This window comes from Anomaloglossus baeobatrachus, chromosome 2, assembly GCF_048569485.1.
Source record: "Anomaloglossus baeobatrachus isolate aAnoBae1 chromosome 2, aAnoBae1.hap1, whole genome shotgun sequence".
In the NCBI taxonomy this organism is placed as follows: Eukaryota; Metazoa; Chordata; class Amphibia; order Anura; family Aromobatidae; genus Anomaloglossus; species Anomaloglossus baeobatrachus.
In genome coordinates this window covers 10,042,614-10,065,925 of record NC_134354.1, presented here as the reverse complement: position 1 = coordinate 10,065,925, position 23,312 = coordinate 10,042,614, and the positions used below count along the sequence as shown (strand labels likewise).

Below are 23,312 nucleotides of genomic sequence, written 5' to 3'. Positions count from 1 at the left end.
GCTTGTCTCTGGGCTGTTTGGGGGCTCGTCTCTGGGCAGTTTGGATGCTCGTCTCTGGCTTGTTTGGGGGCTCGTCTCTGGCTTGTTTGGGGGCTTGTCTCTGGGCAGTTTGGATGCTCGTCTCTGGGCTGTTTGGGGGCTTGTCTCTGGGCTGTTTGGATGCTCGTCTCTGGGCTGTTTGGAGGCTTGTCTCTGGGCTGTTTGGAGGCTCGTCTCTGGGCTGTTTGGAGGCTCGTCTCTGGGCTGTTTGGAGGCTCGTCTCTGGGCTGTTTGGAGGCTCGTCTCTGGGCTGTTTGGAGGCTTGTCTCTGGGCTGTTTGGGGGCTCGTCTCTGGGCTGTTTGGAGGCTTGTCTCTGGGCTGTTTGGAGGCTTGTCTCTGGGCAGTTTGGATGCTCGTCTCTGGGCTGTTTGGGGGCTCGTCTCTGGGCTGTTTGGGGGCTCGTCTCTGGGCTCTTTGGAGGCTTGTCTCTGGGCTGTTTGGAGGCTTGTCTCTATGCTGTTTGGAGGCTTGTCTCTGGGCTGTTTGGAGGCTTGTCTCTATGCTGTTTGGAGGCTTGTCTCTATGCTGTTTGGAGGCTTGTCTCTGGTCTGTTTGGGGCTCGTCTCTGGCTTGTTTGGGGGCTCGTCTCTGGCTTGTTTGGGGGCTCGTCTCTGGGTTGTTTGGGGGCTCGTCTCTGGGCTGTTTGGAGGCTCGTCTCTGGGCTGTTTGGAGGCTCGTCTCTGGGCTGTTTGGAGGCTCGTCTCTGGGCTGTTTGGTGTATTGTAGGTGAGATACTTTGTGGCATTTGTGCAGTAATGGCTTTCTTCTGGTGACTCGACCATGCAGCCATTTTTCTTTGCGTTCCTCCTTATTGTGCATTGTGAAGCAGCCGCACCGCTGGTTTTCAGTGAGTCCTGTATTGCAGCTGATGTTATTTGTGGGGTTTTATTTGCGTCCTGAACACTTTTCCTGGCAGTTGTGGCTGATATTTTTGTTGTTCTACCTGATCGTGGTCTGGATTTTACAGAGCCCCTGATTCTCCATTTGTTAATCACAGTCTGAACACTGATGACCGGCATTATCAATTCCTTGGATATCTTTTTGTATCCCTTTCCTGTTTTATACAGTACAACTATCTTTTCCCATAGTTCTGTTGACAATTCTTTTGCTTTCCCCATGACTCACAATCCAGAAACGTCAGTGGCTGGAGGAAAGATGCCAGAGTCTGTCTGGACCCCAGAAATCACTCAGCTTTTATGCACACACTGATTACAAGCAGACAGGTCACAGGTGAGGACGTCACCTTTATTAGCCATTCACACCCATGTGTCATCTTCTGTGCATGTTATCAGCCGCAATCACCGGGGCGTGAGAACTTTTCATCAGGGTCATTTGGATGTTTTTGGCTGTCATTATGATTTAAAAAGAGAAAACCCAGTAGATGACAATAAATGGCTTCACCCGACCACTGACCATGAGCGGGAAAAAAGATGCTGAGTTATCATTTATATTCTCTGAAAAAAGGCCAAGAAACCAAAAAAACTGCCGGGGTGTGTAAACTTTTGAGCACGATGCACTGTCCTTACTGTGAAAAGATGAGGGGAAAAAAAAACGCGTCACGCTCCGTCTGAAAATGAGATTTAATGGTAATAAAACTACAGATTTCATAGAAAACGTCATCTAGTCCTCGTCTCCCGACGACGTCCTCCGCACAGTCACAATAATCTGCGCTGATAGCTGGCGTCGTCCGATAATAGACGAGATAAAATATTCTTCATCCTATTGTCCCCTCTCCGGCTCCACGGAGGAAACGGTCACATCCCCGAGACGGGAGCGCAGCGACGGCAGAGTCCCTGAGTTACTGCTCCTTCGGGGGCTTGTAGTGCAGCCGACAGCGCTCGCTGAATACCTGGAATCACAGAGAGCATGAGAATAGTGAGTGTGTCACATCCAGAGGTGGTCACATGTCAGATAACTATGGTACAGCGCGGGCGAGAAGGCGACATCTACACCGAAACCTGACGGAAAATGTAAGGAGAGGCGCCTGAGAGCAAACAGCAAAGCAGCGAAATACTGGAGGAAAAGGACGCAACGTACAGGAGTGTTCACAACATTCTCCAGGTTTAACCTCTTCCCACTGAGGCCAAAATGTTATTTTTTGCGCTTTCATTAGAGACGGGCGAACCTGCACATTTTCAGGTTTTGGTGGGTTCCCCCCAATTTTGATATCCAGTCAAGATAAAGCAGACAGCTGAGGGCTCGTATTCTCAGTTTGGGGAGACCCATGGTTATTGGGCCATCCCAACGAAAAAATAGCAGCTACTCCAAAAGTGGTGCATCCATTAGATGTTCCATTACGCTGCTCATCCAGATTGCCCTGGTGTGGTGGCAATCAGGGTAATATAAAGGTGTTAATGACAGCTGTGATTTGTCAAAAACATAAATCAATCACAGCTGTCATCAAGCCAGAGGTTAGTAATGGGGAGGAGTCTGAGAGAACAAACAAAACACCCTCTTTCTCCATTTAACCCCCAAAACACTCCCGAAGGACCAATTTAATTCACAGACGTGACATCCCATGATAATCCCGTTCTGCTACATCCTGACATCGCAGTGCGTGGTCACATCAGAAAACATGACCACTCACTGTGGTGTCAAGGACACACTGACACCGCCTCAGCTGTGAACTCACCTCAAGTGAACTCAATGAACTCAATATTACCGGCTTAGGCTATGTGTGCACCAAATTTCCACACCAAATCTGCATCTCGTGGCAGGAAAAACGCACCAAAAGTGTGATGCGGTTTTGACGCGTTTATCTGATAGGCGATGCCGATTTGGTGCAGAAATTTCTGCAACCAAATACTCAATGTGTGTATATAGCCTAAGCCAGTAATCCAGCATTGAGTTCATCTGAAGTGAGGTCACTGAGTTCACAGCAGGGGTACCTCAGGTTTAGATGGCGTTTTTCACACCTTTTTCTGCCAGGAGATGAGGATTTGGTGCAGAAATTTCTGCAACCAAATACTCAATGTGCACACATAGCCTAGACCAGGTAACCAGCATTCAGTCCTCATGAGGTGAGTTCACCTGAGGTCACAGCTGGGATACAGTGTGAACCCAAGCTGTGACCTCAGACATCACCACTCACAGCTGCAGCTCCGTCAGTTTGTGCCTGATGCTGCAGTGAGTGGTCACATTTTCTTAGGATGTAGCAGAGCCGAGATTGTCATGTGAAGGAGTGCCTGTGTATTAGGTCAGACCTGCAGGCGTATTTTGGGGTTAATAAACTGGAGAAAGATGTTTTTTTTAAATGATTTTTCCGTGTTTTGGATTACTACTTAAGCGATTAATAAGGGGGTCTCATAGACCCCTCCCCATTACTAATCCAGGGCTTGATGATAGCTGTGATTTTATGACAAATTACAGCTGTCATTAACCCCTTATGTTACCCCGAATGGCACCGCACCAGGACAGTTGGGATTAGCAGGGTAAAGTACCAGAATTGGCTCATCAAATGGATGCGCAGATTCTGGGGCAGCTGCGTGCAGCTGTTATTAGGCTGGGGAGGGCCCATTAGCCATGAGCATCCCCAGCCTGAAAATACCAGCCCCCAGCTGTCGGACTTTATCTTGGCTGGGTATCAAAATTATGGGGGACTGCATGCCGTTATTTTAATTTAAGTAATAAAACAAAAATGCATGGGGTTCCTCATATTTTGATACACAGCAAAGATAAACGCACACAGTTAGGGGCTGCAGCCTGTAGTGGTCTGCTTTATTTGTAATGGGTATCGATAAACGGCACAGCTCGAGCGGCACCGCCATGGGCGCAGCCTGTGCGCCTTCGTTCACCAATCTCTTCTTGGGGTATTCGGAGAGAGAGAGAGATATTTAGCACCGAGGGCGCCCTGGCTGCGGACCATGAGCAGTGCTGGTTGCGATACATAGATGATTTATTTACCTGGCAAGGAACAGAACTGGACTAAAAATCAATTTATAGAACAAATGGATGTAAGTAGGTTTAACATCAAACTCACATGTAGCACCACCATGCCGGACTTTGATGATCGGCCGGAGTCACACACGCGAGTCTTGCATCGTATCACCCCGCACAGCTGCACACTGTCCAGACACGAGCGTCTCAGCTGCATAGAAATACATGCAGCCGATCCGCTCCTGTCCGGAGAGAGTGCGGCTGCCGGGTGATACGACGCGAGACTTGTGCAAGTCCCTCGCAAGTGTGACTCCGGCATTAGGACGAGAGATGACACACACATGCAATATGGATGTCTATTGTAAACCTCCATCTGTGAATGCCCCATTACCCGCAGAGTCCAGTCATCCACCATTAGCGGAGCTATCCCGGGTGGTCAATTCCACAGAATGAGGCGGATCCACTCATCCGATGTTACTTTCTAATCACAAGCGGAGGATCTCAAAATAAGAGATTCCAGCATGGAGGATATAATAACAGGTGTATATATAAGAACCGGATATAATAGAGCTATGAAGCCTTCATGTGATACGTTGCTACAGAGCTGTAATAGGAGCGGGAGGATGGGGGGTGGGGGGGGGGGTGAACTCTGCTTATTTCCACCTACAATGCTGAACCGGCCGCCATAAGAACCATCAGCATTGGAAGATCTTACTAAAGCTATCCTTTAAAATCATCTACATAAATGGTAGACGCTAAATGCCACAGCGCTGCTGCATATAGTGAAAATCAGTCTCCTTAAAAAAAGGAGCGCTGCCAGGGCAAGGACGGGGGTCTTCAGCGGCCCCTGCTGTCATAGTGATCCATCACGGACGCACCGATGGATACTTAATATGGCACGGTCCCTGCTGGCGCATCACCAGTCGCAGGCTCTCCTCTGCTCCAGCCGTGACCAATAGTGAAGGGACAGGCGCGATGAGGCACGCGGTCACCACAAAAGCCGCCAGCATTCTGCAATACCTCATGGGGGTGCAGATGAGGGGGTCACATTAAATGGCAATGGTATTTAGGGGTCCGGCTGTAATCGCTCATTTGGTGACATATTTGGCACAAAGTGAGGAGACTCCGGTTTCATCCTTCAGCGGCCGCGGTGATCGGTTTGGGGCGTTTTCAGTCTCTGCCGACGCATTTCACAGTTATTAAATCTGCTTTTTTTACAGTGGTATTAATGCAGGCGCCCATGTGAGGGGTGACAGGTGGCAAGAAAGCGTCCGCACAGGCGAGGCAGGAGGCTGCGGCACAGTGGAGGCCGCATCTGTGCAGGAGAGACGGGAGGCTGCGGCGCGGTGGGGGCCCCGTCCGTGCAGGAGAGGCGGGAGGCTGCGGCGCGGTGGGGGCCCCGTCCGTGCAGGAGAGGCGGGAGGCTGCGGCGCGGTGGGGGCCCCGTCCGTGCAGGAGAGGCGGGAGGCTGCGGCACGGTGGAGGCCGCATCTGTGCAGGAGAGACGGGAGGCTGCGGCGCGGTGGGGGCCCCGTCTGTGCAGGAGAGGCGGGAGGCTGCGGCACAGTGGAGGCCGCATCTGTGCAGGAGAGACAGGAGGCTGCAGCGCGGTGGGGGCCCCATCCGTGCAGGAGAGGTGGGAGGCTGCGGCGCGGTGGGGGCCGCGTTCGTGCAGGAGAGGCGGGAGGCTGCAGCGCGGTGGAGGCCGCATCTGTGCAGGAGAGACGGGAGGCTGCGGCGCGGTGGGGGCCCCGTCTGTGCAGGAGAGGCGGGAGGCTGCGGCACAGTGGAGGCCGCATCTGTGCAGGAGAGGCGGGAGGCTGCGGCACGGTGGGGGCCCCGTCCGTGCAGGAGAGGCGGGAGGCTGCGGCGCGGTGGGGGCCGCGTTCGTGCAGGAGAGGCGGGAGGCTGCAGCGCGGTGGAGGCCGCGTCCGTGCAGGAGAGGCGGGAGGCTGCGGCGCGGTGGGGGCCCCGTTCGTGCAGGAGAGGCGGGAGGCTGCGGCGCGGTGGGGGCCGCGTTCGTGCAGGAGAGGCGGGAGGCTGCAGCGCGGTGGAGGCCGCTTCTTACCTTCCAGCTCCGGTCGTTCACCACTTCCTCCACATTCAGCTCAGATTGCAGCAACTTCAACTACAAGAGGAGAAAAAAAGCAAAGACGAGGGGTCAGAGGTCACAATGCTGATAACAGTGAGCAATAGCGCACCCTGCACTGCATTGTGGGAGATGTAGTTCAGTGTTGTGGAAAGCTCGTGATGAGCCGGGGTCAGGGAGCAGCTCAGATCCTTCCAGTGTAACCTGTGAGATGCTGCGTGTTCTGATGGATGAGAGGCCAGGGGTCCGAGGTTGCACGGTGTACAGTATGAGGGGTCTGCAGGTGAACGTCACTGGACCCGGCCAGAAAGCGGCTGCTGCAGGAGGAGACACTGCACAAAGCGCCAGAAACCAAACACTGACAACCCCGAAAACATGAGAGAGATCAGAAGGTGACGGCCTCACACGGGCCTCCATGAGGAGGCTGCAGGGAGAGAGGACGGCTCAGAGAGCAACAATCACCGCAGTGAGGGAGAGATATGAGCCCCCGGCCGCCTGGTGCTCGGGTCACAACCACTGTCCCCTCAATTGTCCATCTAGGCCAGTGTTATGTGAGCCCAGCAGCCATTGTCAGGGCGTATCTCTTATGCTGGAGCCTCCATCCCCGCAATTCTATTGGCAGGAACCTGCTACTAGGAAATTAAAAATCACCTGAAGCAGATGGGACGGAGCGCACGAGCCAATCTGAGAAACCTGACGGCTCCTACCAGACGAGTGTGAACAGGGGCAAACTGCAGACTTCATGCTCAGCTTGCCCCTGTTCACATTAGTCTGTTAGGAGCCGTCAGGTTTCTTATTTTACATTCCCTGTGGTTTACAGACACCTCTCTCTAGGAGGGCGCAGCACACTGGGATCCGGGGTGCTGGGTCTGCACAGGAGGGCGCAGCACACTGGGATCGGCAGTGCCGGGTCTGCACAGGAGGGCGCAGCACACTGGGATCGGCAGTGCCGGGTCTGCACAGGAGGGCGCAGCACACTGGAATCGGGGGCGCCGGGTCTGCACAGGAGGGTGCAGCACACTGGAATCGGGGGCGTCGGGTCTGCACAGGAGGGCGCAGCAAAAAGGGATGGGAGGGGCCCGGTCTGCACAGGGGAGGGCAGCACACTGGGATCGGGGGTGCCCGGTCTGCACAGGAGGGCGCAGCACACTGGGATCGGCGGTGCCGGGTCTGCACAGGAGGGCGCAGCACACTGGGATCGGGGGTGCCCGGTCTGCACAGGAGGGCGCAGCACACTGGGATCGGGGGTGCCCGGTCTGCACAGGAGGGCGCAGCACACTGGGATCGGGGGTGCCCGGTCTGCACAGGAGGGCGCAGCACACTGGGATCGGGGGTGCCCGGTCTGCACAGGAGGGCGCAGCACACTGGGATCGGAGGGGCCGGGTCTGCACAGGAGGGCGCAGCACACTGGGATCGGCGGTGCCGGGTCTGCACAGGAGGGCGCAGCACACTGGGATCGGGGGTGCCCGGTCTGCACAGGAGGGCGCAGCACACTGGGATCGGGGGTGCCCGGTCTGCACAGGAGGGCGCAGCACACTGGGATCGGGGGTGCCCGGTCTGCACAGGAGGGCGCAGCACACTGGGATCGGGGGTGCCCGGTCTGCACAGGAGGGCGCAGCACACTGGGATCGGGGGTGCCCGGTCTGCACAGGAGGGCGCAGCACACTGGGATCGGGGGTGCCCGGTCTGCACAGGAGGGCGCAGCACACTGGGATCGGAGGGGCCGGGTCTGCAAAGGAGGGCGCAGCACACTGGGATCGGAGGGGCCGGGTCTGCACAGGAGGGCGCAGCACACTGGGATCGGAGGGGCCGGGTCTGCACAGGAGGGCGCAGCACAAAGGGATGGGAGGGGCCCGGTCTGCACAGGAGGGCGCAGCACACTGGGATCGGCAGCGCCCGGTCTGCACAGGAGGGCGCAGCACACTGGGATCGGCAGCGCCCGGTCTGCACAGGAGGGCGCAGCACACTGGGATCGGCAGCGCCCGGTCTGCACAGGAGGGCGCAGCACACTGGGATCGGCAGCGCCCGGTCTGCACAGGAGGGCGCAGCACACTGGGATCGGCAGCGCCCGGTCTGCACAGGAGGGCGCAGCACACTGGGATCGGCAGCGCCCGGTCTGCACAGGAGGGCGCAGCACACTGGGATCGGCAGCGCCCGGTCTGCACAGGAGGGCGCAGCACACTGGGATCGGCAGCGCCCGGTCTGCACAGGAGGGCGCAGCACACTGGGATCGGCAGCGCCCGGTCTGCACAGGAGGGCGCAGCACACTGGGATCGGCAGCGCCCGGTCTGCACAGGAGGGCGCAGCACACTGGGATCGGCAGCGCCCGGTCTGCACAGGAGGGCGCAGCACACTGGGATCGGCAGCGCCCGGTCTGCACAGGAGGGCGCAGCACACTGGGATCGGCAGCGCCCGGTCTGCACAGGAGGGCGCAGCACACTGGGATCGGCAGCGCCCGGTCTGCACAGGAGGGCGCAGCACACTGGGATCGGCAGCGCCCGGTCTGCACAGGAGGGCGCAGCACACTGGGATCGGCAGTGCCCGGTCTGCACAGGAGGGCGCAGCACACTGGGATCGGCAGCGCCCGGTCTGCACAGGAGGGCGCAGCACACTGGGATCGGCAGTGCCCGGTCTGCACAGGAGGGCGCAGCACACTGGGATCGGCGGTGCCCGGTCTGCACAGGAGGGCGCAGCACACTGGGATCGGGGGTGCCCGGTCTGCACAGGAGGGCGCAGCACACTGGGATCGGGGGTGTCGGGTCTGCACAGGAGGGCGCAGCACACTGGGATCGGCGGTGTCGGGTCTGCACAGGAGGGCGCAGCACACTGGGATCGGAGGGGCCGGGTCTGCACAGGAGGGCGCAGCACACTGGGATCAGGGGTGCCGGGTCTGCACAGGAGGGCGCAGCACACTGGGATCAGCGGTGTCGGGTCTGCACAGGAGGGCGCAGCACACTGGGATCAGCGGTGTCGGGTCTGCACAGGAGGGCGCAGCACACTGGGATCGGAGGGGCCGGGTCTGCACAGGAGGGCGCAGCACACTATCCCTCGGGCGCCCCTCACCTTGGTCTGCTCTTTCCTCAGCTGTCGCATCACCACCAGGTTATCCGGGTTCCTCTTTCTCTCCTCCTGGAAACTATTCACAGCACTGGACGTCTGGGATATGCAGCTCTTTATGGCCTTTTCCCGGGAGCGGTGCGCGGCGCGGAGCTGTGGAGGAAGCACATAGTGAGCGTGATGCGGAGAAGGCGCACAGCGGCGGTGGCGGTGGACGGGCGGCGGCACTCACAGACTCGTACAGCTGCCGGCACGTCTGACCCGCGTCGATCTTTCCAGCGAAGGACACGGTGGGGACGGTCGTGTTCAGCTCATGCACGATCCGGTCATCTATTGTCCGCATGATCCGGAGGATTTCCTGCAGAGACCGGAGGCATCAGCTCCACACACAGCCAAAGCTGCGTCCTGCTCCCCCCTCACCAGCACCCCACAGGCCGCTCCCCCCTCACCAGCACCCCCACAGGCCGCTCCCCCCTCACCAGCACCCCCACAGGCCGCTCCCCCCTCACCAGCACCCCCACAGGCCGCTCCCCCCTCACCAGCGCCCCCACAGGCCGCTCCCCCCTCACCAGCACCCCACAGGCCCCTCCCCCCTCACCAGCACCCCACAGGCCCCTCCCCCCTCACCAGCACCCCCACAGGCCGCTCCCCCCTCACCAGCGCCCCCACAGGCCGCTCCCCCCTCACCAGCACCCCACAGGCCCCTCCCCCCTCACCAGCACCCCACAGGCCCCTCCCCCCTCACCAGCACCCCCACAGGCCGCTCCCCCCTCACCAGCGCCCCCACAGACCGCTCCCCCCTCACCAGCACCCCACAGACCGCTCCCCCCTCACCAGCACCCCCACAGACCGGCTCTCTACCAGGGGGAGGGAGCCCCCCTCCACAGACCGGCTCTCTACCAGGGGGAGGGAGCCCCCCTCCACAGACCGGCTCTCTACCAGGGGGAGGGAGCCCCCCTCCACAGACCGGCTCTCTACCAGGGGGAGGGAGCCCCCCTCCACAGACCGGCTCTCTACCAGGGGGAGGGAGCCCCCCTCCACAGACCGGCTCTCTACCAGGAGCCCCCCCCCCTCCACAGACCGGCTCTCTACCAGGAGCCCCCCCCCTCCACAGACCGGCTCTCTACCAGGAGCCCCCCCCCTCCACAGACCGGCTCTCTACCAGGAGCCCCCCCCCTCCACAGACCGGCTCTCTACCAGGAGCCCCCCCCCTCCACAGACCGGCTCTCTACCAGGAGCCCCCCCCCTCCACAGACCGGCTCTCTACCAGGAGCCCCCCCCCTCCACAGACCGGCTCTCTACCAGGAGCCCCCCCCCTCCACAGACCGGCTCTCTACCAGGAGCCCCCCCCCTCCACAGACCGGCTCTCTACCAGGAGCCCCCCCCCTCCACAGACCGGCTCTCTACCAGGAGCCCCCCCCCTCCACAGACCGGCTCTCTACCAGGAGCCCCCCCCCTCCACAGACCGGCTCTCTACCAGGAGCCCCCCCCCTCCACAGACCGGCTCTCTACCAGGAGCCCCCCCCCTCCACAGACCGGCTCTCTACCAGGAGCCCCCCCCCTCCACAGACCGGCTCTCTACCAGGAGCCCCCCCCCTCCACAGACCGGCTCTCTACCAGGAGCCCCCCCCCTCCACAGACCGGCTCTCTACCAGGAGCCCCCCCCCTCCACAGACCGGCTCTCTACCAGGAGCCCCCCCCTCCACAGACCGGCTCTCTACCAGGAGCCCCCCTCCACAGACCGGCTCTCTACCAGGAGCCCCCCTCCACAGACCGGCTCTCTACCAGGAGCCCCCCTCCACAGACCGGCTCTCTACCAGGAGCCCCCCTCCACAGACCGGCTCTCTACCAGGAGCCCCCCTCCACAGACCGGCTCTCTACCAGGAGCCCCCCTCCACAGACCGGCTCTCTACCAGGAGCCCCCCTCCACAGACCGGCTCTCTACCAGGAGCCCCCCTCCACAGACCGGCTCTCTACCAGGAGCCCCCCTCCACAGACCGGCTCTCTACCAGGAGCCCCCCTCCACAGACCGGCTCTCTACCAGGAGCCCCCCTCCACAGACCGGCTCTCTACCAGGAGCCCCCCTCCACAGACCGGCTCTCTACCAGGAGCCCCCCTCCACAGACCGGCTCTCTACCAGGAGCCCCCCTCCACAGACCGGCTCTCTACCAGGAGCCCCCCTCCACAGACCGGCTCTCTACCAGGAGCCCCCCTCCACAGACCGGCTCTCTACCAGGGGCCCCCCTCCACAGACCGGCTCTCTACCAGGAGCCCCCCCTCCACAGACCGGCTCTCTACCAGGAGCCCCCCCCTCCACAGACCGGCTCTCTACCAGGAGCCCCCCCCTCCACAGACCGGCTCTCTACCAGGAGCCCCCCCCTCCACAGACCGGCTCTCTACCAGGAGCCCCCCCCTCCACAGACCGGCTCTCTACCAGGAGCCCCCCCCCTCCACAGACCGGCTCTCTACCAGGAGCCCCCCCCCTCCACAGACCGGCTCTCTACCAGGAGCCCCCCCCCTCCACAGACCGGCTCTCTACCAGGAGCCCCCCCCCTCCACAGACCGGCTCTCTACCAGGAGCCCCCCCCCTCCACAGACCGGCTCTCTACCAGGAGCCCCCCCCCTCCACAGACCGGCTCTCTACCAGGAGCCCCCCCCCTCCACAGACCGGCTCTCTACCAGGAGCCCCCCCCCTCCACAGACCGGCTCTCTACCAGGAGCCCCCCCCCCTCCACAGACCGGCTCTCTACCAGGAGCCCCCCCCCTCCACAGACCGGCTCTCTACCAGGAGCCCCCCCCCTCCACAGACCGGCTCTCTACCAGGAGCCCCCCCCCTCCACAGACCGGCTCTCTACCAGGAGCCCCCCCCCTCCACAGACCGGCTCTCTACCAGGGGCCCCCCTCCACAGACCGGCTCTCTACCAGGAGCCCCCCTCCACAGACCGGCTCTCTACCAGGGGCCCCCCTCCACAGACCGGCTCTCTACCAGGGGCCCCCCTCCACAGACCGGCTCTCTACCAGGAGCCCCCCTCCACAGACCGGCTTTCTACCAGGGGGGGCAGACCGGCTCTCTACCAGGGGCCCCTGCACTGCAGTGTGGGAGGCCCCGGAGGTCACACGCGCCGTCCCCCATTGAGCAGGCAGCAGCCCCGGCCGCCATTGCCGCTTCCTCCCCGGGGTCAGGCCCTCCCGCTCCGGCTCTCACAATCCCGGGCCCCGGACACGTCACACACAATCCTCACCTGAAACTCGGTGAAATCCTCGCAGCTCACCTCTCCACTGGGCGCCGCCATATTGGGACAGCCAGGGGTCCTCGGCGTCCCCGACCTCTGACCTCCTCCTGAGGTGTCCTCCGCCCGCCTGTCCCCGCACTCAGCCCCGCGCCTCTGACGTAACCGGGCTTATTACATGCTGTCATGCGACTATGGAGCAGCGCTGACACGCAATCTGCGGCTCACGGCCTGAGGGACACTTTATTACGCGTCATATAAACTATGTCTCCGACACAAAGGGTGAGCCCGCCATTTTCTCTATGATTCGTCATGTGATCTATATGGCTTGGCTACAAGAAAATGGCAACTTCACTGCAGACCGAAAACTTGAAAACACCCTCATCAGTCCGATTGGCTGCAGGGCCAGAGTGCGTTTCTCTTATTGGTCAATTTTTTGTTTTGTCTGTCATCTCATTGGTCAATCCCAAACAATCTGACCTATTTTGTTGCCTTAGTCTACGGCCTATCGGCGACATTTCATTGGCCGTTCTGTCCTGGGCGGGGCCTGAGAGCAGTGACGTCAGGCAACAGGCAGTCATTGTGTATGTGAGGATGCTGCGAGCGGCGCTCGGGAGGAGCGGGGCACGCCTATTGGCTGGTGAGTAGTCATGTGACCGCGGAGCCGTGGAGGGCCCCAGGCTTTCACTCCGCTGCGGTCCTGAGGGGGCGCTGTGACTGGCCGAGCCCATATGTCTGACTGAGTGAGTGTGAGGCTGTAACAGCTGCGGGAGGGGAGGAGTGTGACGGGGCCGCAGAGGGGCCAAAATACGTATATATCCAGTGTACAGACAGCAGTGGTGTAACCAATAGCAACCATAGATAGCGAGTGCGAAGCAGCGGCCCCTGTATAAAGTATTGTGGGGTGTTCCCGGTATACGGAGAGTCTTGCGGGGTGTCCCCGGTATACGGAGGGTCTTGTGGGGTGTTCCCGGTATACGGAGTGTCTTGCGGGGTGTTCCCGGTATACGGTGTTCCCGGTATACGGAGGGTCTTGTGGGGTGTTCCCGGTATACGGAGGGTCTTGTGGGGGTGTTCCCGGTATACGGAGGGTCTTGTGGGGGTGTTCCCGGTATACGGAGGGTCTTGTGGGGGTGTTCCCGGTATACGGAGGGTCTTGTGGGGGGTTCCCGGTATACGGAGGGTCTTGTGGAGGGTCCCCGGTATATGGAGGGTCTTGCGGGGGGTGTTCCCTGATATACGGAGTGTCTTGCGGGGTGTTCCCGGTATACAGAGTGTCTTGCGGGGTGTTCCCGGTATACAGAGTGTCTTGCGGGGTGTTCCCGGTATACAGAGTGTCTTGCGGGGTGTTCCCGGTATACGGAGGGTCTTGCGGGGTGTTCCCGGTATACGGAGGGTCTTGCGGGGTGTTCCCGGTATACGGAGTGTCTTGCGGGGTGTTCCCGGTATACGGTGTTCCCGGTATACGGAGGGTCTTGCGGGGTGTTCCCGATATACGGAGGGTCTTGCGGGGTGTCCCCGGTATACGGAGGGTCTTGCGGGGTGTCCCCGGTATACGGAGGGTCTTGCGGGGTGTTCCCGGTATACGGAGGGTCTTGCGGGGTGTTCCCGGTATACGGAGTGTCTTGCGGGGTGTTCCCGGTATACGGAGTGTCTTGCGGGGTGTTCCCGGTATACGGAGTGTCTTGCGGGGTGTTCCCGGTATACGGAGTGTCTTGCGGGGTGTTCCCGGTATACGGAGTGTCTTGCGGGGTGTTCCCGGTATACGGAGTGTCTTGCGGGGTGTTCCCGGTATACGGAGTGTCTTGCGGGGTGTTCCCGGTATACGGAGTGTCTTGCGGGGTGTTCCCGGTATACGGAGTGTCTTGCGGGGTGTTCCCGGTATACGGAGTGTCTTGCGGGGTGTTCCCGGTATACGGAGTGTCTTGCGGGGTGTTCCCGGTATACGGAGTGTCTTGCGGGGTGTTCCCGGTATACGGTGTTCCCGGTATACGGAGGGTCTTGCGGGGTGTTCCCGGTATACGGAGGGTCTTGTGGGATGTCCCCTGTATACGGAGGGTCTTGCGGGGTGTTCCCGGTATACGGAGGGTCTTGCGGGGTGTTCCCGGTATACGGAGGGTCTTGCGGGGGGTCCCCGGTATACGGAGGGTCTTGCGGGGGGTCCCCGGTATACGGAGGGTCTTGCGGGGGGTCCCCGGTATACGGAGGGTCTTGTGGGGGTTCCCGGTATACGGAGGGTCTTGTGGGGGTTTCCCAGCAACATGCTGGGAGTTGTAATCTTTACCCTGTGCAGATGATCTGTTCCGTATCTATTCCAGGCAGGTCCGCGGTTCCCGTCCCTCGGTCCCTGGTGGGCAGGAGATATCAGTGCAGCAAACCCGAGGGGGACAAGACCAAAGCGGAAGGTGAGTCCAGAGCCCCAAATAATTCCTGTGCCCCCCCCTCCCCGCCCCACAGCCTCCAGCCCACCCCTGTAACCACAGCCTCCAGCCCACCCCTGTAACCACAGCCTCCAGCCCACCCCTGTAACCACAGCCTCCAGCCCACCCCTGTAACCACAGCCTCCAGCCCACCCCTGTATCCCGCAGTGGGGCGGCTTCTCGGCAGACTGGGCACACGACCCTAATTGACCCCTTTTGACCATAAAATGCCCTGAAGGTGCCGGTGTGATGACCGTGCCTACCTGTGTCATTCACACCTCAGACGCTCGGCACAGCGCCCCCTGTGGACAGAGGGGATATTGCTCCTCAGCTCTGGTAATAGCCCCAGGTTAATTGCCCGGATCCCCGTCACCCGCCTCCTCCTTGTTCTCAGGTCCATCCTTCAAGATCCCCGGACATAAACCCAGCAACTTTGAGAAGAAGATTCTGGTCTGGGGGGGGCGGTTCAAGAATGAATCTGATATTCCTGAGATTGTGTCGTAAGTAACGGGGTGTATGGGGGGGGGTCCGGACGCCGCTCCCCCAGTATAAATGACGTCTTCTCCCACAGATACGAGATGGTGGATGCGGCCAAGAGCAAAGTGCGGGTCAAGTTCTCCGTCCTGATGATGCTGCTGACCATCGCCGGCTGCATCGTAATGGTCATATCCGGGAAGCAGGTGAGCCGCCGCACCCTGTACTGGGAGACCGAGCACACCTGTACTGGGAGCACTGGTTACTAGAGACCGAGCACACCTGTACTGGGAGCACTGGTTACTAGAGACCGAGCACACCTGTACTGGGAGCACTGGTTACTAGAGACCGAGCACACCTGTACTGGGAGCACTGGTTACTAGAGACCGAGCACACCTGTACTGGGAGCACTGGTTACTAGAGACCGAGCACACCTGTACTGGGAGCACTGGTTACTAGAGACCGAGCACACCTGTACTGGGAGCACTGGTTACTAGAGACCGAGCACACCTGTACTGGGAGCACTGGTTACTAGAGACCGAGCACACCTGTACTGGGAGCACTGGTTACTAGAGACCGAGCACACCTGTACTGGGAGCACTGGTTACTGTGGGACACCGAGCACACCTGTACTGGGAGCACTGGTTACTATGGGAGACCGAGCACACCTGTACTGGGAGCACTGGTTACTATGGGAGACCGAGCACACCTGTACTGGGAGGACTGGTTACTATGGGAGACCGAGCACACCTGTACTGGAAGCACTGGTTACTATGGGAGACCGAGCACACCTGTACTGGGAGCACTGGTCACTAGAGACCGAGCACACCTGTACTGGGAGCACTGGTTACTAGAGACCGAGCACACCTGTACTGGGAGCACTGGTTACTGTGGGAGACCGAGCACACCTGTACTGGGAGCACTGGTTACTATAGAAGACCAAGCACACCTGTACTGGGAGCACTGGTTACTATAGAAGACCAAGCACACCTGTACTGGGAGCACTGGTTACTATAGAAGACCAAGCACACCTGTACTGGGAGCACTGGTTACTGTGGGAGACCGAGCACACCTGTACTGGGAGCACTGGTTACTATAGAAGACCAAGCACACCTGTACTGGGAGCACTGGTTACTGTGGGAGACCGAGCACACCTGTACTGGGAGCACTGGTTACTATGGGAGACCGAGCACACCTGTACTGGAAGCACTGGTTACTATGGGAGACCGAGCACACCTGTACTGGGAGCACTGGTCACTAGAGACCGAGCACACCTGTACTGGGAGCACTGGTTACTAGAGACCGAGCACACCTGTACTGGGAGCACTGGTTACTGTGGGAGACCGAGCACACCTGTACTGGGAGCACTGGTTACTATAGAAGACCAAGCACACCTGTACTGGGAGCACTGGTTACTGTGGGAGACCGAGCACACCTGTACTGGAAGCACTGGTTACTGTGGGAGACCGAGCACACCTGTACTGGAAGCACTGGTTACTGTGGGAGACCGAGCACACCTGTACTGGAAGCACTGGTTACTATGGGAGACCGAGCACACCTGTACTGGGAGCACTGGTTACTATGGGAGACCGAGCACACCTGTACTGGGAGCACTGGTTACTATAGAAGACCGAGCACACCTGTACTGGAAGCACTGGTTACTATGGGAGACCGAGCACACCTGTACTGGGAGCACTGGTTACTATGGGAGACCGAGCACACCTGTACTGGAAGCACTGGTTACTATGGGAGACCGAGCACACCTGTACTGGGAGCACTGGTCACTAGAGACCGAGCACACCTGTACTGGGAGCACTGGTCACTAGAGACCGAGCACACCTGTACTGGGAGCACTGGTCACTAGAGACCGAGCACACCTGTACTGGGAGCACTGGTTACTAGAGACCGAGCACACCTGTACTGGGAGCACTGGTTACTAGAGACCGAGCACACCTGTACTGGGAGCACTGGTTACTGTGGGAGACCGAGCACACCTGTACTGGGAGCACTGGTTACTAGAGACCGAGCACACCTGTACTGGGAGCACTGGTTACTGTGGGAGACCGAGCACACCTGTACTGGGAGCACTGGTTACTGTGGGACACCGAGCACACCTGTACTGGGAGCACTGGTCACTATGGGAGACCGAGCACAACTGTACTGGGAGCACTGGTCACTATGGGAGACCGAGCACACCTGTACTGGGAGCACTGGTCACTGTGGGAGACCGAGCACACCTGTACTGGGAGCACTGGTCACTGTGGGACACCGAGCACACCTGTACTGGGAGCACTGGTCACTATGGGAGACCGAGCACACCTGTACTGGGAGCACTGGTCACTGTGGGACACCGAGCACACCTGTACTGGGAGCACTGGTCACTGTGGGACACCGAGCACACCTGTACTGGAAGCACTGGTTACTAGAGACCGAGCACACCTGTACTGGGAGCACTGGTCACTAGAGACCGAGCACACCTGTACTGGGAGCACTGGTTATTGTGGGAGAATGAACCAGACGCCCATCAATCATTACTGGTTCTCTATAGAATCACTGGTGTCGTCCGGCCGATATCTCACGTAATTAACCCTACGTTCTATAGAGGGGGTATTATGGCAGCCGGTCCAATAACAACAAGCGACCGGTCACCGAGAAACACTGATATCAATCACTACAGGCTACACCCGCTCCAGTGTACTGCAATCACCTTTACATTTGTACAAACGTGCCCCCCCCCCCTGCCTTGAGGCTGGCAAGTCTGATCTATTACATACACTGTATTATCCTCCAGAGCTGCACTCACTATTCTGTTGGTGCAGTCATTGTGTACATACATTACATTACTGATCCTGAGTTACCTCCTGTATTATACTCCAGGGCTGCGCTCACTATTCTGCTGGTGCAGTCACTGTGTACATACATTACTGATCCTGAGTTACCTCCTGTATTATACTCCAGGGCTGCGCTCACTATTCTGCTGGTGCAGTCACTGTGTACATACATTACATTACTGATCCTGAGTTACCTCCTGTATTATACTCCAGAGCTGCACTCACTATTCTGCTGGTGCAGTCATGTGTACATACATTACTAATCCTGAGTTACCTCCTGTATTATACTCCAGAGCTGCACTCACTATTCTGCTGGTGCAGTCACTGTGTACATACATTACATTACTGATCCTGAGTTACCTCCTGTATTATACTCCAGAGCTGCACTCACTATTCTGCTGGTGCAGTCACTGTGTACACATACATTACATTACTGATCCTGAGTTACCTCCTGTATTATACTCCAGAGCTGCACTCACTATTCTGCTGGTGCAGTCACTGTGTACATGCATTACTGATCCTGAGTTACCTCCTGTATTACACTCCAGAGCTGCGCTCCGTGTTCTGCTGGCTCCTCCTCCTGGCAGTGTCTCCGTGGCTCCGCCCTGTGCTTGCGGTGGCGGTGCTGGAGGTCGGTGAAGGTCGTGGGTTGTGTATTATTAGGTTTTGGCTCCTCTCTGCAGTCAGGAAGCGGCTGCGTGATTAGATGTTGGGGGAGGGAGCGACTCTGGTATTTCAGGATTGTATTTTTTGTTTGTGTATTTGTTTCTTGGGGTGGTAGGGAAGGGGGGGGTCCAGCTTTGTGCGGCCCCCTGTTCTGGCTTTTGTGCGGCCCCCTGTTCTGGCTTTTGTGCGGCCCCCTGTTCTGGCTTTTGTGCGGCCCCCTGTTCTGGCTTTTGTGCGGCCCCCTGTTCTGGCTTTTGTGCGGCCCCCTGCTCCTCCTTTATGCGGCCCCCTGTTCTGGCTTTTGTGCGGCCCCCTGTTCTGGCTTTTGTGCGGCCCCCTGTTCTGGCTTTTGTGCGGCCCCCTGTTCTGGCTTTTGTGCGGCCCCCTGTTCTGGCTTTTGTGCGGCCCCCTGTTCTGGCTTTTGTGCGGCCCCCTGTTCTGGCTTTTGTGCGGCCCCCTGTTCTGGCTTTTGTGCGGCCCCCTGCTGTGGCTTTTGTGTGGCCCCCTGCTCGGTCTTTGTGCGGCCCCCTGCTGTGGCTCTTGTGCGGCCCCCCCCTGCTCGGTCTTTGTGCGGCCCCCTGCTGGTTATATTCTGCTGAGCCCCGGTGGTCGTTGTGCAGGCGTCTGGTCGTGGGCGGTCGGTTACTGCAGCGCCTCCGTAGGGAGAGTGAGGAATTGTACAGATCATAGTAAATTGATTGTCCACGTAGTTGGGGTCCTCCGGGGTGGGGGGCGCCTCCTCCCCAGGTGGCTCCATTACCCTGATAGAGAAGTGTCAGATATGGAGACACTTGGGGCCCCGCGCGGTATATAGGAGCCCCCAGAGGAGGGAGACTCTGCTGGGCTTTGTAGTCCTCCCAGCTCTGTCTTACACTCATGCCCTGGTGTAGATCTGCCGGAGATCAGAAGCAGCAGAGAAGCGTCCTCACATGACCCCGGCCGCTGATCACGCCCTTCCCAGTGTCCGGCTGTGAGAAAGTCCTGACACCCAGAGCAGGGCCGGTGCGGGGAGCCGTGTCCCTCCTTCATACGTATCATCCCGGGGGGAGCCGTGTCCCTCCTTCATACGTATCATCCCGGGGGGGAGCCGTGTCCCTCCTTCATACGTATCATCCCGGGGGGAGCCGTGTCCCTCCTTCATACGTATCATCCCAGGGGGAGCCGTGTCCCTCCTTCATACGTATCATCCCGGGGGGGAGCCATGTCCCTCCTTCATACGTATCATCCCGGGGGGAGCCGTGTCCCTCCTTCATACGTATCATCCCGGGGGGAGCCGTGTCCCTCCTTCATACGTATCATCCCGGGGGGAGCCGTGTCCCTCCTTCATACGTATCATCCCGGGGAGAGCCGTGTCCCTCCTTCATACGTATCATCCCGGGGAGAGCCGTGTCCCTCCTTCATACGTATCATCCCGGGGGGAGCCGTGTCCCTCCTTCATACGTATCATCCCGGGGAGAGCCGTGTCCCTCCTTCATACGTATCATCCCGGGGGGGAGCCATGTCCCTCCTTCATACGTATCATCCCGGGGGGAGCCGTGTCCCTCCTTCATACGTATCATCCCGGGGGGGAGCCGTGTCCCTCCTTCATACGTATCATCCCGGGGAGAGCCGTGTCCCTCCTTCATACGTATCATCCCGGGGGGGGCCATGTCCCTCCTTCATACGTATCATCCCGGGGGGAGCCGTGTCCCTCCTTCATACGTATCATCCCGGGGGGGAGCCATGTCCCTCCTTCATACGTATCATCCCGGGGGGAGCCGTGTCCCTCCTTCATACGTATCATCCCGGGGGGAGCCGTGTCCCTCCTTCATACGTATCATCCCGGGGGGGGCCATGTCCCTCCTTCATACGTATCATCCCGGGGGGGGGCCGTGTCCCTCCTTCATACGTATCATCCCGGGGGGGGGCCGTGTCCCTCCTTCATACGTATCATCCCGGGGGGAGCCGTGTCCCTCCTTCATACGTATCATCCCGGGGGGGAGCCGTGTCCCTCCTTCATACCTAACCCAGGAGCGAGCCATGTCCCTCCTTAATATGTTAAACCCCCCCCCGCACTCACCAGGGGTTTACAAGGGTTGTTTCCAGTAAATGTATCAGTGTGTATTACTTGTGTAATTCTAGAAGCCGATAGTTGTAATTTCTTTCGCTCTCGCTCTCCTCCTTTGCTCTCGCTCTCCTCCTTTGCTCTCGCTCTCCTCCTTTGCTCTCGCTCTCCTCCTTTGCTCTCGCTCTCCTCCTTTGCTCTCGCTCTCCTCCTTTGCTCTCGCTCTCCTCCTTTGCTCTCGCTCTCCTCCTTTGCTCTCGCTCTCCTCCTTTGCTCTCGCTCTCCTCCTTTGCTCTCGCTCTCCTCCTCCTTTGCTCTCGCTCTCCTCCTCCTTTGCTCTCGCTCTCCTCCTTTGCTCTCGCTCTCCTCCTTTGCTCTCGCTCTCCTCCTTTGCTCTCGCTCTCCTCCTTTGCTCTCGCTCCCCTCCTTTGCTCTCGCTCCCCTCCTTTGCTCTCGCTCCCCTCCTTTGCTCTCGCTCCCCTCCTTTGCTCTCGCTCCCCTCCTTTGCTCTCGCTCCCCTCCTTTGCTCTCGCTCCCCTCCTTTGCTCTCGCTCCCCTCCTTTGCTCTCGCTCCCCTCCTTTGCTCTCGCTCCCCTCCTTTGCTCTCGCTCCCCTCCTTTGCTCTCGCTCCCCTCCTTTGCTCTCGCTCCCCTCCTTTGCTCTCGCTCCCCTCCTTTGCTCTCGCTCCCCTCCTTTGCTCTCGCTCCCCTCCTTTGCTCTCGCTCTCCTCCTTTTGCTCTCGCTCTCCTCCTTTGCTCTCGCTCTCCTCCTTTGCTCTCGCTCTCCTCCTTTGCTCTCGCTCTCCTCCTTTGCTCTCGCTCTCCTCCTTTGCTCTCGCTCTCCTCCTTTGCTCTCGCTCTCCTCCTTTGCTCTCGCTCTCCTCCTTTGCTCTCGCTCTCCTCCTTTGCTCTCGCTCTCCTCCTTTGCTCTCGCTCTCCTCCTTTGCTCTCGCTCTCCTCCTTTGCTCTCGCTCTCCTCCTTTGCTCTCGCTCTCCTCCTTTGCTCTCGCTCTCCTCCTTTGCTCTCGCTCTCCTCCTTTGCTCTCCTCCCTCGCTCTCGCTCTCCTCCCTCGCTCTCCTCCCTCGCTCTCCTCCTTTGCTCTCGCTCTCCTCCCTCGCTCTCCTCCTTTGCTCTCGCTCTCCTCCCTCGCTCTCCTCCTTTGCTCTCGCTCTCCTCCCTCGCTCTCCTCCTTTGCTCTCGCTCTCCTCCCTCGCTCTCCTCCTTTGCTCTCGCTCTCCTCCCTCGCTCTCCTCCTTTGCTCTCGCTCTCCTCCCTCGCTCTCCTCCTTTGCTCTCGCTCTCCTCCCTCGCTCTCCTCCTTTGCTCTCGCTCTCCTCCCTCGCTCTCCTCCTTTGCTCTCGCTCTCCTCCCTCGCTCTCCTCCTTTGCTCTCGCTCTCCTCCCTCGCTCTCCTCCTTTGCTCTCGCTCTCCTCCCTCGCTCTCCTCCTTTGCTCTCGCTCTCCTCCCTCGCTCTCCTCCTTTGCTCTCGCTCTCCTCCCTCGCTCTCCTCCCTCGCTCTCCTCTTTCCCTCTCCCTCTCCACCTTTGCTCACTCTCGCCTCCTCCTTCACTCACTCTCGCTCTCCCTCTTCTCAGGCCGCCCGTCAGCAGGAGTCGTTGGCCAAGATGAACCTGGAGAAGAAGGCGCGTCTGAGGAGCGAGGCGGAGAAGTAGCCGCAGCGCAGAGTGAGGAGGACGCACAGGACTTCACCCTCCACTGACGAGTAGATTGTAGCTGTACCGCCGTCTGTGTCCCACATGTGATAGTGATCGCCCAGTGTTGGGGTCTAGGTACCCGCTCTGAGTGACGGAGGGTCCGGAGCACTGCGGGGAATGGGAGGGGTCCGCCAACCATCAAGCATCTTACAAGCTCCATCTTATATCTTTGAGTGATCCAGAAAGCTGAGCTGTCGGCTGCTGTATGGGCGGCTCGGATATACCCTGCAGACGGGAGCAGCAGCCCAGAGCTCCGCCTCCTGGACTACCATCCATATTATGGGGAGAGGAATACATGCCCCCCTGATAGAGGCTTAATCTAGTGTTACACCCCTCCCCAGTGTCGTTTCTCCTCTCTCGCCTCGTCCCGGCGTAGTTTTATGCACTCTCCCCGGGATTTCATTGCTCATCCCCCGCCCCAGTTTCATTTCTCCCCGCTCTCTCCCCACCGGCGTTTTTTTTGTGTCCCCGCCCCCAGTGTCGTTTCTCCTATTCCCATTTCTCCCACTCCCCTGTATCATTTTTCCAGTCCCTGGTATCATTTTGCTGGTCCTTAGTTTCGTTTCACAGGTTTTTGTGCACAATAAATGAATTGATCACCACTGAGCAGCGAGATAATTTGTGGAGCGAGCGCTCCGTGTGTATAGGACAATTGCTTTTAATTGGGGTCTCCACTGTTAAAGTTGACGCTCGTCCCTGAAACAACTTTGCGTCTCCTAACCCAAATTGATGCTTTAATCTCTTATAGGGGTATAGTGATCCTGCCACTAGAGGGCGCTCCCTGCATACAGGTTATACAGTGACTGCACTGATGAAGCAGATTACTGAGAGATCCCCCTAGTGGTGACTGCAGGAATAGAAAATTATACTG

The 23,312-nt window shown here is 59.1% G+C and overlaps 2 protein-coding genes across 3 annotated transcripts; one reads left to right on the top strand and one right to left on the bottom strand.

Moving 5' to 3' along the window:
- Positions 1-1,606: 1,606 nt before the first annotated feature.
- On the bottom strand, positions 1,607-12,555 carry MIX23 (mitochondrial matrix import factor 23). 2 transcript variants are annotated; one of them, XM_075332801.1, is made up of 5 exons: positions 12,335-12,555; positions 9,295-9,420; positions 9,069-9,215; positions 5,985-6,044; positions 1,607-1,889 (listed from the first exon to the last, which is right to left on the bottom strand). In XM_075332801.1, exons 1-5 carry the CDS (start codon positions 12,353-12,355, stop codon positions 1,839-1,841), a joined length of 405 nt encoding a protein of 134 aa, XP_075188916.1. In that variant the 5' UTR covers positions 12,356-12,555; the 3' UTR covers positions 1,607-1,838. The 2 variants fall into 2 exon arrangements, with proteins under 2 accessions (XP_075188916.1, XP_075188915.1); XM_075332800.1 differs by having other exon boundaries at positions 12,305-12,553.
- Positions 12,556-12,823: 268 nt separating this feature from the next.
- On the top strand, positions 12,824-23,047 carry FAM162A (family with sequence similarity 162 member A). The gene is made up of 5 exons (XM_075332791.1): positions 12,824-12,932; positions 14,611-14,697; positions 15,107-15,212; positions 15,284-15,392; positions 22,322-23,047. Exons 1-5 carry the CDS (start codon positions 12,887-12,889, stop codon positions 22,397-22,399), a joined length of 426 nt encoding a protein of 141 aa, XP_075188906.1. The 5' UTR covers positions 12,824-12,886; the 3' UTR covers positions 22,400-23,047.
- The last annotated feature ends 265 nt before the right edge of the window (positions 23,048-23,312 follow it).

Excerpts from the sequence above, each read along its gene's own strand:
- MIX23 (XM_075332800.1), bottom strand. The coding sequence starts at position 12,355 with ATGGCGGCGCCCAGTGGAGAGGTGAGCTGCGAGGATTTCACCGAGTTT. Across the intron at positions 9,421-12,304 it reads AGGATTTCACCGAGTTTCAG|GAAATCCTCCGGATCATGCG; the intron begins GTGAGGATTGTG and ends CGGTCTCTGCAG. Across the intron at positions 6,045-9,068 it reads TGAGGAAAGAGCAGACCAAG|TTGAAGTTGCTGCAATCTGA; the intron begins GTGAGGGGCGCC and ends CTCCTCTTGTAG.
- FAM162A (XM_075332791.1), top strand. The coding sequence starts at position 12,887 with ATGCTGCGAGCGGCGCTCGGGAGGAGCGGGGCACGCCTATTGGCTG. Across the intron at positions 12,933-14,610 it reads CGGGGCACGCCTATTGGCTG|GCAGGTCCGCGGTTCCCGTC; the intron begins GTGAGTAGTCAT and ends TATCTATTCCAG. Across the intron at positions 15,213-15,283 it reads GATATTCCTGAGATTGTGTC|ATACGAGATGGTGGATGCGG; the intron begins GTAAGTAACGGG and ends CTTCTCCCACAG.